Source organism: Solanum verrucosum, unplaced genomic scaffold (assembly GCF_900185275.1).
Source record: "Solanum verrucosum unplaced genomic scaffold, falcon-dt-bn FXZP01000103.1, whole genome shotgun sequence".
NCBI lineage: Eukaryota > Viridiplantae > Streptophyta > Magnoliopsida > Solanales > Solanaceae > Solanum > Solanum verrucosum.
Genome location: NW_026020048.1, coordinates 9,992,622 through 10,009,977, shown reverse-complemented (window position 1 = coordinate 10,009,977; position 17,356 = coordinate 9,992,622). Strand labels below are relative to the sequence as shown.

Here is a 17,356-nt window from a genome sequence, read left to right as displayed (position 1 = left end):
TCCTCTTTCATAAGCGTTACAAGTCTGAATTAATTTTTCTTGTAAGAGATCTTTATTTTAAACATAAGAGGATTAAAAAATTACGTATGAGATCTTTACCAGTTTATTTTCTTCTATTCTGTGAGTGAATGGTTTTAATCCATTTCCTCCTAGTAACAAATTCTCTAGACATGAACGAACGTCACTCAGATATAGGTAAGTCTTTGTAAGTTACCAAATTGTTTTATTTTTCAAAAGTTATTTTACAGTTAGTGTTTTACCTTGAAAGTAATCAAATTAATTTAAAATAATGAAGTAACTTAGAAGTAATGAGACAATAATGAAGATTCCAATGTCTCTTAATAAAAAATATAGGAAAAGTTATAGTTGCAAATTATATCTTCATATTATAAATTTCAAGAAGTCGACATTGTCTAGACAGGAACAAATGGGTTTATTATCCCAATTCATTATGACGCAGAGAATTCTAAGAGAACTTGAATGCATTTAAAATAGAAGACTTTGGGAAATATATATTTGACTCATTAGAGACTAGAGTATAGTCATTGATTCAAGAAGGGAGCAACTCCTCCTATCAACCTGTCCTTAGATACCCAAAACAAGTATTGAAGGGATTATATGAGCACAAATCTAGTTATAACATAAAAAAACTTGAATACAGCGCCACCCATCTGATATTTAATCCTCACATTTGTATCAACAAAAAACATCTACGATCAATACCAGCAAGAATCCTCCCATTGTAAAGAAATGATCTCAACGTCATTGCCCAGCCGAAAAATCTTATCTCAACCATAAAGAGTGTCCAACACATGTGATAAAATGGAACCACAAGTGAAGAATGCTGTATTACTAAAGGCCAAGACGGCATATTGGATTTCTTTTGATGAGACCTAGATCCACCTGCAAAAAGAAAAAAGAACAAGGTCAAACATTGACATCGCTGAGAAACTGTACCACAGTTAATTATTGAAGTGCAATTATACCTTGGGACCAAAAAGATCTCTGATGTTGTCAATTCCGTAGAGAATCATGGTGGGCCTGGTGCACGAAGACAAGCAAAATAAGCTTCAACGAAACATGTGAACATAATTTCATTACATGAAATGCCCAATATAGATTTTACACCACACCCCAGGTATTTCGAATTACAGATTCATGATACATTCTTGTCAACAGATTAACCCACAGTGCAATCTAAACCAATAAAGAGACCATATCTACCCTCTGCTCCCCTCCCTTGTGATAATTCAACCACAATCAGCTACTCAGGTCACATTAACTACCAACCCATAGTCCCTTCTCTCTCTCCCTCCCTCCCCACCCCCTTAATCCTCTTTACTTTTTTTTAGAAACTGATAACTTTGTATTCCTCGGCATTAAGGGCTATGTTGGCCACCTCCAAAAGTGTTAGTTACATAAAACAACAACAAAAAAAGAAAACAAGACTACTTACAAAGCTCCTATGAAATACACTAGTTGAATTTCTTCTTCTATGTTCATTTCTTTACACCAAAAACCTAAAGTGGTAATTACTTTCCACTTAATCTTCTCTATAATGCATTCTTTCCCTACAAAAATTCTCTGATTTCTCTCCTTCCAAATGATCCACTAGATACAAGCAGGTATTGTTCTCCACCACCTTCTCTGGCTCTTACTACCTCCCCTTCTGACCCAACAACTTAGTAGGTCTGCTGTATGTTTTGGCATAATCCCATTTAGGCTAGCTAAATTGGTGAATAGAGCCCATACTTGTGTTGTTACTTCGCAGTGGAGGAACAGGTGATAGGTGATTGTTGGTTTCTATAGCCTCTTTACAAAGATAACATCTTGAGGCAATAATTCTTCACCTCTTTTGAAGTTTATCATGTGTCAGGCACCCTAATCCTCTTTTCTATCTTGGTCACATTTCAAAGTCCTGCAAATAACTACAGCTACACTAAGCCAGAAGACTTACAATCTCTGTCAATAGCAAGAATTGCAATAATCAGTTCAGCAACTATTGCAAGCATTGCATGAGAGCGAACCCAAGTCGTTGAGGATTTCAACTTTTCAGCAGTTAACAATTTTGAGTGACATCAAAAACAAACTAATACCTTTTACTACTCTTGGGACCTACTTCTGTTATGCCCACAAATCTCTCCAATTTGCTACTAAAAAAGCATGATGATCCAGGGTTCAAACCTTTAGCATTTTAATTATCGCATGTTTGCACAAGATAGATGCTTCACAGGTACACATTAAACTTTGAGAGAAGAAAATAATGCACACTAGTGTGGCTTTACTATGGTTATCAGTTCTCCTTACAGGTTTATTAACTAATAAGGTCAAACATGCGAACAACTCCCAGTTATATCAATACCGCCCAGCAACATAGGTAAAGGAAGTTAATTTTGATTTATAAATAAGAACATCTTGCTGCTAACAGATCGTATACCTCTCAAGGGAAAGGCCCCAGGCAATAACCCGAACATCTTCTGGCAGACCCATAGGAAGAAGCATTTCAGGCCTAAACATACCAGAATTTCCAACTTCCACCCATTTCTTAAAGCCTTCATGGTAGCTGACAAAACGAAAAGGTTATGAAATTAATGCCGAGTTGAACAATTGTGCATTCACGTCAAAGATACTACTACAACCTGAAAATTTCCATGCTAGGCTCAGTATAAGGATTATAAGCAGGTTTGAACCGAAGCTTGGACATTCCTGTAATTAGAAAAAGAAAAGTAAACCACTAATTAGCCCTCTCAAAATTAAGAGCTCGTGTAAATGAGTTGGACGTGATATCAATGCAAGCTTTATCTTTTCTATGAGACCAAGACTTGAGCAGACATTGATGTACTAAAAATAGAAAATAAGCAAGAATACAAGCAGTGTTAGTTGGTCACCTAGACGAGAAAAGAAGTCATGAAGAACACCAATTAGGTCACCAAGAGTAAGTCCACGATCACATATTAAACCTGGAATAAGAAACCATGACAATATGTTCATGAAACTGTTAACAGAATTAAAATGCAAAGAAAGAATAAGATTTACCTACACTACTACCTAACACAGAGTTTAACACAAGTAGTACCTATCACCTAAGAGCTATGAAACGAATAGAATCTAAAGCCACATATTGGCGTTGTAATCACCTACAGTACAGAATAAATAGTATAGAGAAGTCTTTTGAGTTAAAGGAAAGTGTGTAACATTTGGTTTACGGCATAAAACTCTGAATTGCTAATTTAAGCTTTGTATAACAAACACAACATTTGGTTTTCAGTATAGAACTAGTGGATAACTAATACAGTGTTTAGTCTGTATCGAACTATACTTTGCTAACACCACTCATGCGAAAATTTATGCATGAAAAAATGGAATAAGCATATCTAAAGGCCCCTTAAAGTAGACAATCTCTACAAAACAATCCACGTAATTATTATTCACCATATAACAATTTTTGCATTATTATTCATGTATCGATCCTTGTATAATTAGTATGTGAACCAAACTGCACCCTAATTGTCATATGTCAAGAGGGGTATTGGCTCTTTGATAATGTGCTGTCATAGTAAGCAACAGAAATACTCTCAGTGTTCCCTACTTTTCCAACCTAAAACAGAAACCAAGCCAATGTTCATAAAGTATCTAAAGCACAGCTCATTATAATTCTACTATGAGGAATTCAACCAGTAGTTGGGACTTGGGATGATAAATCAGTTTTGCTGGCACTTCAAGGACCAGTGTCTCTCTGAGCTAAAGGTTTGGTAAAATAGAAGAACAACAGAAGAAAAATATATATCAAGGAACAGGAAAACATGAATGACACGAAATTTGTATAACTATATAGCAACCTTCTATCTGATGAAATTCAGCAAGATGTGTCCGATCAACTGCTTCATTTCTGAAAACACGATCAATAGAATAGTATTTCTTGGGGGCGAATGGCTTCTGCAATAATGTATAGCACAGATTTAAAATGCACGAAGTAAAATCAATATATGAAACTATGATTCTGGATATGGTGAACCATTTAGACCTGAGCTAATGCATACAACATTCTTGACGAAACAGCAGTAGTGTGTGTCCGCAAAAGATTCTTGTTCGCTTCCTCTCTTTTCCAATCATACCCATATCTAAGCAAGAAGAACTGTTAAATACTGAGTATAGAAATGTCAAAACTTTGACAGGTGTGAGTGACATTGAATACCATACCCCCTAGATTGGTAACCACCAGATTCATGAATTTCTTTTACCCGCTCAACATAATCTTCTGGCAGCATCTTTGTAGAGGAAGGCACTATAATTCAAACAAACAATTCATTAGAAGAAACTCAGATGAGGCAGATAAAATATAAAGTCAAACTAACCTTTCAAAAAGAAAGTATCATGTGAATCACGGGCAGGGTGCTGTTGGGGCTGGAAAAGTGCATCGAAGTTCCAAAAACTGCAAATTATAACCAGCCACATTGAAATATACTTCTTTGACAAGAATTAAAACAAATACTAATCCTAACAATTGTTACTAAGAGTGCACAAATCACCATTAGCTATACACCAGAGAGGACTTCTAAATGGATTACATTGTGAAATGTATGGTTTGCCATCAGTTTGAGCTTGAAAGCTCATGAATATTGAATAGTTATATTTTACCATCCATCTTCAATAAATTTGATTGTTTACCATCAGAAGCTCATGAATGTTCAACATGAAAAAATAGTATTTAGTAAATTGGTTTACAGAAGAGGTACTTTGAAACTGTTACTAGGAAGTAGGAACTTTAGCAAGTAAAATGACAACAGCCAAGACATGTATCTTCAATGGAGGATAAAGTAGGATTTGATTCAAGAAATTTACATATCAACCTCTTAACTAAAAGCCATGCAAAGAAAATGTCCCCTCCAATTATTCAGATAAAAGTAAAAAGACAAGGAGATGCACCATTTTCCTAGTTCAGTTATTTCATATAGCCTAACAACTTTTTACTTTGGGAAGATGTTCCATCAATTATGAAGGGCTCACTTGTATTTATGACTGGGGAAAAGACTAACAAAATAAATAATAGCTTACCTGCTTTCGACATAATTATTTGTTGGCATCTCCTCAAACCTGCACAATTCAAATGAAATTTTGCACTTACAGTCCACTACAGAGAATTTCCAAATAAATAACTAACTATATATAGACGCATTCATCTACACACATGCATTTATACAGCCTCCATATATAGACATGAGAAAAGGTCATTTAGTCATACCCCATATTAAGAAAAATCGTCTGTACCTGCCGCCTAACCTGCAACAAGATGGTAAGATTTAATCAACTGAGCGAAGGCAATTTGGCCTCAGTTAGCTAACAGAAAAAAAAAATCAATTTAAGGCCACAACAACAATCAATAATGAAAAAGGGAACCAAAACATGCCTTGAGCAATGGATGAAGATGGCCGCCTTCAACTGGCAGACCTTTAGCACTGAAGTTGTACTCTTTAAATTCCAATTCTTTCCAGTCACCCCTTCAAAAGAACAAGCAACATATGTTGATTAGAAAATAAACTAAATGCTTCGTCCATCATGGAATTAGTGGATCCCTACAGATTAATTATTCAAACACGTGAATTTGTATGAAATAAATATTGAATACTCCGAAACCATCTGTGAAAACTGCATATTGCAACTTCTCCCATTTACCCGGCCCATGAATTTGTTTTTTTTTTTTTTTAACATAAAAATAGCAAGTGCTGACCACTTTTTTGACTAGTAATTGAAAAATAGACCACATCTGAAAACTGGTAGAAATGTGGAAGTAAAATACTCCAAAAGCTAAAACACAAAAAAGCTCAAGCACATTCTCTTGGAGTTTGAAAATCCTACATGTGAAACTCCGGGACAGTCAAAACTCTGAAGCATAAGTGCTAGAGTCCAAATCTGAAGAAAAAGCTAAAAAAGTACACTTTCCTGGAGATCCACACGTAGGGACTTCTCAAAAACAATGTCAAACTCCATCAATTTTTGGCGTTTGATTAAATTATAGAGCATTTACCAACTCTTCAATTTATAGTTCAAAACCGAGGACTGAAAAATATGCTCAAACTGCCTTGGCAATTGATACAAATTCCCTATTCAGGCATTATCATAAAGCTACCGTCACATTCCAAAATACTAGTTTTTCCAATAATTTAACCCGGAGCTGTGCGCATAACTGAATGACCTAGCTATCTTTTATGAGGAACTAACAGTTTTTTCTTTCCAAATGAGTCAGAAAGTTACCTCTGTAAATTTTCCCGAGTGAGATCAGTCGCTGCTCTTTTCCTTTTTGGGGCATATTCTGGACCTTTTCTTACGGAATTTCCTTTCCAAACCCTAGAAAGAGAAGCAGTGAGAAACATATTTAAGAACCAGCATTTGAACACGTATTAGGATAATTGTAAGATTACATCTTGTAAACGTCAAGTGCTGGAGAAAGGATATTAAAGGATAGATAATTACTGCTGAATTATTAGTTTTCTTCGCTTTAGAGCATCAATATCCTCCTGATTGACAGCCTGCAAAGCAATGCTTTGTTACAGTCAAATTGATTAATATAATAGTCAACTAGCTACAAAACCATAACTAATTTCCTGTGTGGGAGGAGAGCTATTAGTAAAGATGAAAGGTGAGCAAAAAGTGAAGGGTTGGGGAATAAGATAACCACTGGCTACAAACTATATACCTCATCATTTTGTATCCGCAACAGCAAATTTTTAACTATGTCATCAGCATGTTGGACCTACACGAAGTCAACAAATAGACTAAAAGATAGCCCTGTAAGAAGTATTACAATAAGCACATGTTGATGTCACCTTCCCTTGCTGCCTCTACATTATAGTTCTCAAAAACCTCATTCAACATTTATGGATAAGGAAAGGAAACAGTAAAACAAAAGAAGGCCCCGTGCTATAAACTGAAGTAGATGGCAAATAATAAGCAACAACAAAACATAGAAGGAGCAACAGAAAAATCCTGGAAACACCACAAGGGAAGTTGAGGGACAATTACTGTTTAATAATGCTGAATATAGGCTAGAAATGACACGTTATTATAGCTAAAGAACTGGTACTAAGCAAGTAATAAAGGCTTTTTCAGACCTTCATAGTCATTGTGATTTGTGAGGCATGAGGGTCACGAAAAAGACCTTTCAGCGAAAGGGTCGCTACTCATAGATTTCCACATCTTTTGCTCTCAAAAGTATTGGAGACACTTGGGTCCTAATCTTCATGATGGTTGTATAGATATATTTTTGCACTTACAAGCTCAAGTAGAAGGGATAGGAGAAGAAAGTCGATTGTGATAGTGTTAAAAACTTAAGTAGAGTGAGGTTGGAAACAAAATTAAAGTTGCAAAGACAGGAATACTACTACTAGCTATCAAAATGAATTACGCGGGACGAGTTTGGTGATTGAGAGGCAGAGATAAGCAACTCCAAATGAGGGACGATCAAGCAACAAAGAAGCAAGCTTAACAAGGGAATAATCTTTTGGTACCAAAGGTTATAAAATTTTGTTTTAGGCAAGGATTGGGAGAAGGTGCAGTTTTTCATCAATTAAAAAACTGTGGTCATAACAAAGAATGATATATTAGACATACAGAGGAGAATGAGCAGAAGTACACAGCCGATAAAATAAAATAAAATAAAAGCAACAAAACTATACTCCTAGGCAACTGCCTACTGTACCTTCCTTGAAACATGTGTCTTTGCCATCTCCACCCACTTGTTCTTTATAGCTTGCTGGCAACCAATTTTATAAACTGCAGGATCCAATTTTTTCTGCATCCAGATAGGCAATTAGTCAAAAGAGAGCTCACAAATTAAAGAATTTTGTAATGTTTGATGTAAAAGCAATCTGAAATAGCGCATGAAAAAAGAACTTAGTAAAAACACTAAAATCCAAATACGCTGCTACCTGCAACTCTTCCCGCGCAATTCCCTCCGGTGGCACTGTTGAGAAAAGTTGAAATTCTGGAGAACCTACAGCAGCATAAGTTTTCCCCTCTTCAGTAAGCACCCATCTCTCTCTCCTAATGTCCTGCACAATTCAACAAATTCAAATATTGTTTCACATTCGTTCAAGCTAGTTCCCAATAATTTGTACAGATGTTTTTATATAAAAAGACAGAAAGAATTTTTTATCAAAATCAGTACCAGTAGGGTACTGCGTAGAGTAAAAACTAGCTGAAAATTACAGTTTCTCCACTACATCCTCATGTCTTCCATAAAACCTTGAACACAAATCATATTTCTACCTTATAAAACCTGTCCTAAAAGAATAAATTATGTAAAGCCTATGCTTTACAAAAGAAATATGATCTATCTTTCCCTCAGAGAACATATTTTGTTTCTCTCCAGCCATGCAGTCCACATAATACGTAATGGGGTGTGATCTACCAAAACATCATCAATCAAGTTCTCTGACTCTGCGGGAAAATCCGCAAGCGTCTTATCTATTCATTCATTCCCCCATTGCAATCAAGTGTTGCAAGAGTTTTAGGCTAAAATCATCCCTCAAGTATAACCCAATCTTAGAGTACATCCTTATAGTATAATTGTGAACAAAAAACATCCTTCAACTATCCCAAAACATGCCTAAACATCCTTTCTGATAACTACTGTTAAACAACTTACAGAAATAAATACATGTGCTAAGCACATGACTCCCCCCAAATCTCCATATGCTATAGATTGATTTCTTCATCTTCATAAACAATAGCACACATCATAGTTCGGACTTTCTTTCATGCTTTTGTGCAGAAAAATAATCTTCTCCAATTGTCCCACTTTCAGTCTATCCTTCAGCAATGTGTCCCTAACCGAGGGTTGGAATTAACTGCTCATATAACTGATCATTACACTCATGTTTTCGGAAGAAGCTAATAGCACTCGATAATTTAAAAAGATGCGCAGTGGTTGGAAATTCTTGAGACCTCTTGAGACGCAAGTTGGAGAAGAAATTAGCAATGAAGATGCATTTATATGAGACAATAAGGCTCATGTTAATAAGAAATACACCAAGCATGTTGGCCTAAAGAGAGATTTTTGCTTAGTTGTGCGAGGTGCCGCTAGAAACATGATTTCTCAACAGTCGATAAGGTGCTTATAATTAAGAGTGTCATCCATAGAGACTTCAATGCAATGATAAAGAAAATTCAGAATTTCTGTTTCTAGATATCGTATTATGCAGAGGTACCAAAGTAACGGGATAAAATCAATAGAATTAACACTTCTCATGCGCAACATTGTTGACATTTACAATTTCTCTATTATTCCTAGTTACACAGAAATGACTCCATACTTTTCTACACCAAGAAAATGGCACAACCCACTTCCAGGGAGGGCATATTACCAACTCTTAGAATGCCTGTGATACAAATTCATTCTCTTATGAGAGCAAAGAGGAAGCGAGACTAGCCTAATGTGCCTAGTTGAGAAATGATAAACAACGCCCATAGAACTACATTGCGTCTGAAAAAGAAGTAAGCCTACAAGAGGGAGGATTGGTCTCACTTTGAAAAGAGAGAAGATGAGAATATGAAATTGTAGAAAAGTAGTTGTTTTATGTTGTATTAGTCTTGCTATGAATTTTTCGTATTAAATGTATCTTGTACGTTAGTGAAGCGCAATGAAAGTACTCTGAGTTGCCTAAAAACATTTATTTTTTCTTCTTTTTTCCACCTTGAGCATTTTAACACTTAAAACCAGCAAAAAAACTAATATTTCATCTGAAAAATAGGACCAAAACTTGCACAAAAAGCACACACACAAGAAAACATCAAGGCAACTAAAAAAATGGAAAAAAACTGATAAAACGATTTAAAACTGGTAAATCAGTACAAAAACAGCAAAAAAAAAATCAGCAAAATAGTACCAAACTAGCAAAAACCAACAACACAATAGAAAAAACAACAGAAAAATTGATAAACCAGTATATAATCAGCAAAACAGCACCAAACTAGAATGAAACAGCAAAAACAAACAGCAGTACAATAGAAAAATTGGTAAACCGCTAGTAAACAACAAACTTTTGGCAAAACATAAGAAAAACAACAATAGAAATATCAATAAAAATATCGTACAATATATGGGGATTTGGGGGAAGTCATTTATTTCTGTTTGTTTTTAACAGTATGTTTATGAAAGTTTTGGGATAGTTGAAGGATGTTTTTTTGTGCACAATTATACTATAAGAGGATGTACTCTAAGTTTAGGCTATACTTGAGTGATGATTTTAGCCTAAAACTCACTTCTCAAGATAACACATCTACGGCATAGAGAAAAACCTCAAATTTGAAGTTTATCATGAGTCAAACAAGCATCCCTAGCTGCATCTAACCAAAAGAGGCAAATCGGACGGAATAGAAATGAAAGTTCAACTAGTAGAAGACGAACAAAGTACCTGAGCATCCACAAATCGAAATCCATGGAGTCTGCGTATGACATTGACGATCTCGTCATGGCCAAAACCAAAATCTTGAGCAAATTTCGCAGAATTTGAAATCTCATCGTTGTCTTTGAGATATGCCAATATACCGTCTTCCGCTTCGTCCGCCATACTCTCACTCTTCTGTTAGGGAGAAACAACTGAACGGCGATTTTGCTTTGAAAACTTTTGAGGGATGGGTTATGTTATACTCTGAGGGGTCGTTTGGTGTGATGGATAGGAGAGTTAATCCTGACATATTTTTAAGTATCCTTTATTTTCTTGTTTGGTTGAAAAGTTTGGGATAACTTATTCAGGATTAAGAATTAGTATCGTGATAAGTTATTCCTCCCATTTGATGGTATAGTAATCCCGGGATAATTTATCTCGGGATAAAATAGGAAAATGACAACTATATCCCTTTAAACCGTCTGTATACATCATTTTTCACATTTATGTATATTTACATTATTTTTATATCATGTATACTAATATTCATTACTTCTTATTTTTAGGATAATTATTTATATTTTTCTATTAAAAAATTACACTATATAAATATAATTTTTATTTATGAATTTATTTGACTAATTCTTATGTTTATTTATATTTTGATTACCCATAAATCTTCTTTCACTTTAATAAAACTTAAAAGGGAAATTCTATTTTTAAGCTAAATAAGAAAAAAGTTATATTTTTAAATACATATGATACTTACCATGAGAATGCATAAACAAAAATATTTAAGCTAAATAAAATAAATGTTTTACTTTTAAAAATAAATATTTAAAGTTTGAAAAGAAAATATTAACTAAATAAAACGAAGGGTAATTTTGTAAACAAACAACTTGTTCTTAAAATTTATGCAATATATATTGTTTTAATACAACAAACCAAACACTCAATAAGAAATAATCTTAACACAAATTTATAGCTGCTTGCTCTAGTTTTGGCAGGTGTTTTAGTGCAATTTTGATCAATTTTTTGGAATTTTTGCTGTTATTTTTTTTTCAAGTCTTAATAGACGTTTTAATGCGGTTTTTGTTACTGATTTGGTGGATTTTTTGCTGCTATCTGAATTCAGATTTGGTTCAATTTTTGTGGTTATTTTTATGCAAATTTTGTCCAGTTTTAGCTGTTTTAGTGCAGTTTTTGCAGCTGGTTTGGTGTATTTTGGTCACTTTATTGCTTTTTTTTTAGCATTTTTGGAGTTTTGATCCAATATTTTTGGTTATTTTGATACAGTTTTTACTTCAAATTATGATTGATTTGTTTTTAATTAATATTTTACTTATGATAGTGAAGAGGAGAGGCTTCCCACGGGCCTATTTCAATTCATATGAAATACAAATTTAAACATATTCACGTAATTTATTTTTAAAAGTGAATAAATAAAGCTCCATAAAAAATACATATAAAAAGCCTAAATAAGATGAAAGGTATTTTTGTAAACAAATAACTTATTCTTAAAAAGTATGTCATGCATATTAGTTTTAATACAACAAACCAAACAATCAATAAAAAACTATCTCAGCATAACTTATCCCAGCATAATTAATCTCAGCATAACTAATCTCATCATAACTTGTATTCAAACCAAACGACCCCTCAGTTATGATGGCTAAATTATACGTACCGGAATAGTTAGGCTGAGATTAGATAGGTTAAGATTAGTTTTTGTTACTCGTTTAGTTTGTCATATTTAAACTTATATTCATTACATAATTTTTAAGAAAAAATTCTTTGCTTACAAAAATATTTCACCTTATTTAGTTTATTTTATTTTATTTTTTTACTTAAAATTAAACTTTCATCTTATTTAACTTAAATATTTTTGTGTGTGTAGTTTCATGATTGCGTCATGCATTTCTTAAATTAAACTTTCATCTTTTTTAACTTAAAAATAAAATTTCCATCTTATTTAGCTTAAAAATAAAATTTTCATCTTATTTAGCTTTAAAATAAAATTTTCATCTTATTTAGCTTAAAAATAAAGCTTTCATTTTAAGTTTATTAATTAAAGTAAAAGAAATTTTATTATTAAAATCATCAACATTTTAATTGATATATAAATATAATATTTAAGTGAGTAATGAACTATTTAATTAAAAATATGCAATTTAGTAGTTGGGTGGATATTTTAAGAGAAATCAAAATATAAATAAACATGAGATTTAGGCAAATAAATTTAACTTATAATATATTCATAAATAAAAAATTTATTTATAAAATGTATTTTCGTTAATAGAAAAATACATTATCATAAAAACCACGAATAATTAAGATTGTGAATGTTATTATAAATGTTGCTAACAATTATGTTAATATACATGAATATAAAAGTGGTGCATAAAATAGAGTTTAAGGGGATATCTTTGTTATTTTACGTACTCTATTCCAGGATAAGTTATTTTGAAATTACTATTCCACCCCAGTGGTCAGTGAGGGATAACTTATCCCAAGATTAATTGATAATCCTTGAATAAGTTATCATAGCCTTTGCAACCAAATAATGGATAAAAAAACCACTCAAAAATTATCCTAGAATTAACTCCAAAGAACCCCTAACACTATGTTTGGATCGTTGTTACCCATTGTATTGTATTGTATTGTATTGTTACAATACATACGATGTTTGTTTTGATTGATACTTAAAAATGTATTGTATTGTATTGTATTGTTAAATTTCGTTGTTACGTAACAATGAAAACCCCCATTTTATGAAACAACCGATTTGGTGTGTTTACATTGTTACTTGATTTCTTTTTCCAATCATATCCTTAATATTTCATAATACTAACCCTTTACCCTATATTATTTAATCCCAATCAAATCTCCTACCCAACAACTACAATGTTGTTTTGTTCCTATTAGGTTTGATCGTCGTTCTTCCTCTTTTTTTTTTTTTTTTTTTAGCATACGTTCTTCCCTTTTTTCTATACTTTTGTCTCTTTCAACATATTGTTTTATATGTTTATTTTTGCAGATTTTTACATTACACAAATACAAAAGTTACAAGTACTTAATTTTTGTTCATAATCTTTTTTACGTTGATTATTATTGTGTCGTGCTTTTCCCAGACTCATTATCTGTCACAACCAATCTTTTCAACTACTTTTTAGGCTACACCACAATGGTTTAAGTTGATAGTTTTTATTGTTTGCATAATAATTATAAATTTAATTATTATCTTGTTTTGTTTTTTTGCATAGAACATGCATGCTTATCTTAAATTGGAATCTCATATGAACTCAAAGGCTTATATATTTATTTGTCAAGATGCAAATATGCGTCGCACATTGATGGAATGTCCACAGGAAGAACGCAAGTCTCTTTTATTGACCATGATGCTAGCACGTGATTATTTAGATTAATTTATTAAATTTCAAGTATTTTTTATTTTATAAACATATGAATATTTTAGTTTTGACAATTATTTTACTATGCATTTTAAGCTACGGATTATTTGAATTATTTGTTTTGTTATGAAGATTTATAGCATATATTATCGATATTATTATCAGTATAATCTCAGTTATGAATCAAGTGATATACATAGTTATACATCTACATTGTTGTAAGTTGATATGGATAATCGATTTAACAATTTGTGAACGAACTAAAATTTATAGTTAACGATTTAGAGTTACAATTGGTGAACGAATAAATAGATTAATTAGTTAATTTGTACAAAGCAATATCTTCTCACCTTTTCATCATTTTTCAAAATTTCTTAATTATTGCGGTATGTGATAATTTTTAGAATTGAATATAATTTTTTTAATTTTATCAACTTTTAATTAAATCAATCTAGATACAAACGTGATAATAATTTTTGATAATATAATTATAATTTATGATATAATTTTATGTTATTTTCATATCACATAAAAGAATATGCATGATTGACGGATAGTTTTGTTATTTTATTAGTAATTACTGATAAATTTAGTATTTAAAATAATTAAGGACATTTTAGTAAATTTTTAAATTACAATACAGTCAAATCAAACAATAAAAATGTTATTAAACAACAACAAACAATACAGTCTAACCAAACATTGTATCTATCATACAGTACAATACAATACAGTACATTATGAAACAATGAGTAACAATGATCCAAACAGAGTGGTAAAGTTATTTCCATTTAAGAAATAAATTGTACCTCCCCAAAAAATTAAAAGATTTGAGCATAATAAAATGTTTAATTCAAATAATTTGTTCCTATTACTAATTTTAACAATATCAAAAAATAAATAACAAATATGTGTATTATCTTTTATTCGTCTATACTAGATTTACTAGTAATAATTGTCATATACCCGTGTAATTTCTGGTCATTTTATTTTATGTTATTATTTGTTAATTCAAATAAGGTTTACATACACTAGCTAGTAATCTAACAACTTCACAATCCATTTTGTAGAACTATGTTAGACATTGTTATTGTAATTTAACTAAAAATGGTGTGAGATTTAATTTCACTCCTTTTAACATAATATTTCTTGTTTCAAACTTTCAAAAATATATATATAAAACTCAATATTTATGTCCATCCGCTTCCCAACAAATATTAGTACTCTCCCCATTTCAACTATTGTTTGAGCTCACAAAAATTATTTCAAAATTAAGTTGAAAATTGTTTTCAATTTAATTCTTAAAATGTAGGTACTATGTGATATTTGAAAGGAATTAATTAATTCACTAAGTTTAATAAAGTCACAATTTTCCTTTAAGCCCTTAAAATTAGGTCCAATTTCGTCTTAACCTTTTAAAATTTAGGCCCAATTCAAAACTTTTATCCTATTATTAATTATTTTTATTCTTTTTTCTCATCTATTGTTTTCATCTTATCATCAATTACCTTTGTTCTTTCTTGTTAATTATTTTTATTTTCTCTTTTATTCTTTTTCATTGTTTTCATATTATCATTTATTATATATACCATTTGATAATATTTTTATTATTTGTTTCTTCTTCTTTTCTTTTGGTTAATTTATCTTCTTATTTTTTTCTTCTTTCTTTCTATATTTAAAAAAAAATTACTTTTGTTCTTTTCTTATTTATTATTTTTATTTTCTCTTTTATTTTTTTCTCACATATTATATTTATTCTTTTTTTATATCATCCTTTAATAGAGATACCATTTGGTAACAATTTTATTATTTCTACTACAATAATATATATATATATATATTAGTATCATTGATTAATGAGTAATTTATTAACAAGAAACCTTGATGATACCACAAAAATACACATATACTCTTATAGTATCATTGATGACACCAATACAATTTATATATACTGATTTAGTATTAGTTAAACTAAATTATCAGTCTTAATGATACCAATACAATATATATTTATTGATTTAACATCAATTAAGCGAAATTATTAACCTTAATGATACTAATACAATATATATATACACACTGATTTAGTATAAGTTAACGAAATTAGTTGAGATAAATAGTGTAATTATTTAGTGGGGTATAAATATAAAGGGGTATATGTTTATAATTATTTTGTTTTCATGGGTATTTTCTTAGCCCATGACAAGAAATCGCTAGGTTGGGCTCTATTTGGGCTACAAACTCTGTCGGTTATGAAGTATTGGAAAAATTACTGAAATACACATCGTATGTTTCCCTTATTTATAATATTCCCTTCTATTTCTAAAATCCCTTATTTCTCTCCTAATTCTAATATAGTTTTATAATGTATTCGAACTAGTTTTTAATGTATCCGAGCTACATATTATGTATCCGGTTTGTTTTACTTTTTCAGGGATTAATGTAATTACAAACTAAATAGGGATAGATTGTAATTTCATATTAAAACTATGTGATTCCTAAAATTTATACAAGTATTTAACCGCTTTATAATCAAGTTAAGACCTGTTTGATTGAAATTGAAAATTGCAGATATTGAATTTCATGCCTCATCCCTACAAGTCTAAATCGAGATTATCAAGGCCCAACTTCAGAATGACGGCCCAAACTTCATATTTATTGGCATTGGGTCTAGAAACTTAGATTAAGAGTCTGTTTGTATTGATTTAAAAAAGTAACTTTTAAATGTATAAATTTTAGAAATCACATAGTTTTAATATGAAATTACAATTTATCCCTATTTAATTTGTAATTACAATAATTCCTGAAAAAGTAAAACAAATTGCATACATAATATGTAGCTCGAATACATTAAAAACTAGCTTAGAATTAGGAGAAAAATAAGGGATTTTAGAGGTTCTTAGAAATAGATGGTATATTAGAAATAAGGAAAACATAAGACGTGTATTTCAATAATTTTTCTCTTTTAAAAAGTATTTTTTTTTAAGGTTAATTTAAGTGACTTTTAAGTTAAAAAATAGAAAGTAGGGAGAGCCCATTTGCATTGTTATTATATTAATATTTGTTGCTTTCGTACTTCTATTACAATTTTTTGAGTCTACTAAAAATAACAAATCTACATTTGGGATAAGTTCTACCTACTTACACTAGTACTTTAGCAACTTCACACTCCGCTTTGTAAAATTATATTAGGTACTCCCTCCGTCCACTTTTAATTGTCATGTTGCGCTTTTCAAAAGTCAATTTGACTATTTTTTCAAAGTGAAATTAAATTATATCAATTCGATATATCAAACAACAAATTTAGATATTCAAAAACGATACGAAAGTACAATAAATTGCAATTTTTGCATATCAATAGGATGAAAAAATAATCGTAAAATGTTAGTCAAAATTCTTATCGTTTGACTCTAAGAAAGGAAAACATGACAATTAAAAGTGGACGGAGGGAGTATATTGTTATTGTAAAATAACTGAAAATGATGTGAAATTAAATTTCATTCTCTTTTTTTTAACATAATTGTTTCTTATTTCAACTTTCAAAAAATTACAAAGGTCAAT

The 17,356-nt window shown here is 31.1% G+C and overlaps 1 protein-coding gene and 1 pseudogene across 1 annotated transcript; one reads left to right on the top strand and one right to left on the bottom strand.

The window, feature by feature from the left end:
* Window positions 1-437: 437 nt before the first annotated feature.
* Window positions 438-10,636, bottom strand: LOC125822297 (phenylalanine--tRNA ligase alpha subunit, cytoplasmic-like). Its single transcript, XM_049501685.1, has 18 exons — window positions 10,413-10,636; window positions 7,926-8,048; window positions 7,697-7,789; window positions 6,695-6,751; window positions 6,472-6,527; window positions 6,253-6,345; window positions 5,408-5,498; window positions 5,243-5,280; window positions 5,056-5,094; window positions 4,356-4,432; window positions 4,201-4,285; window positions 4,025-4,121; window positions 3,840-3,936; window positions 2,889-2,960; window positions 2,640-2,706; window positions 2,438-2,563; window positions 987-1,041; window positions 438-903 (listed from the first exon to the last, which is right to left on the bottom strand). The coding sequence occupies exons 1-18, from the start codon at window positions 10,566-10,568 to the stop codon at window positions 853-855; spliced, it is 1,473 nt and encodes a 490-aa protein (XP_049357642.1). The 5' UTR covers window positions 10,569-10,636; the 3' UTR covers window positions 438-852.
* LOC125822839 (sialyltransferase-like protein 1) lies at window positions 8,392-9,383 on the top strand (annotated as a pseudogene).
* Window positions 10,637-17,356: the final 6,720 nt, after the last annotated feature.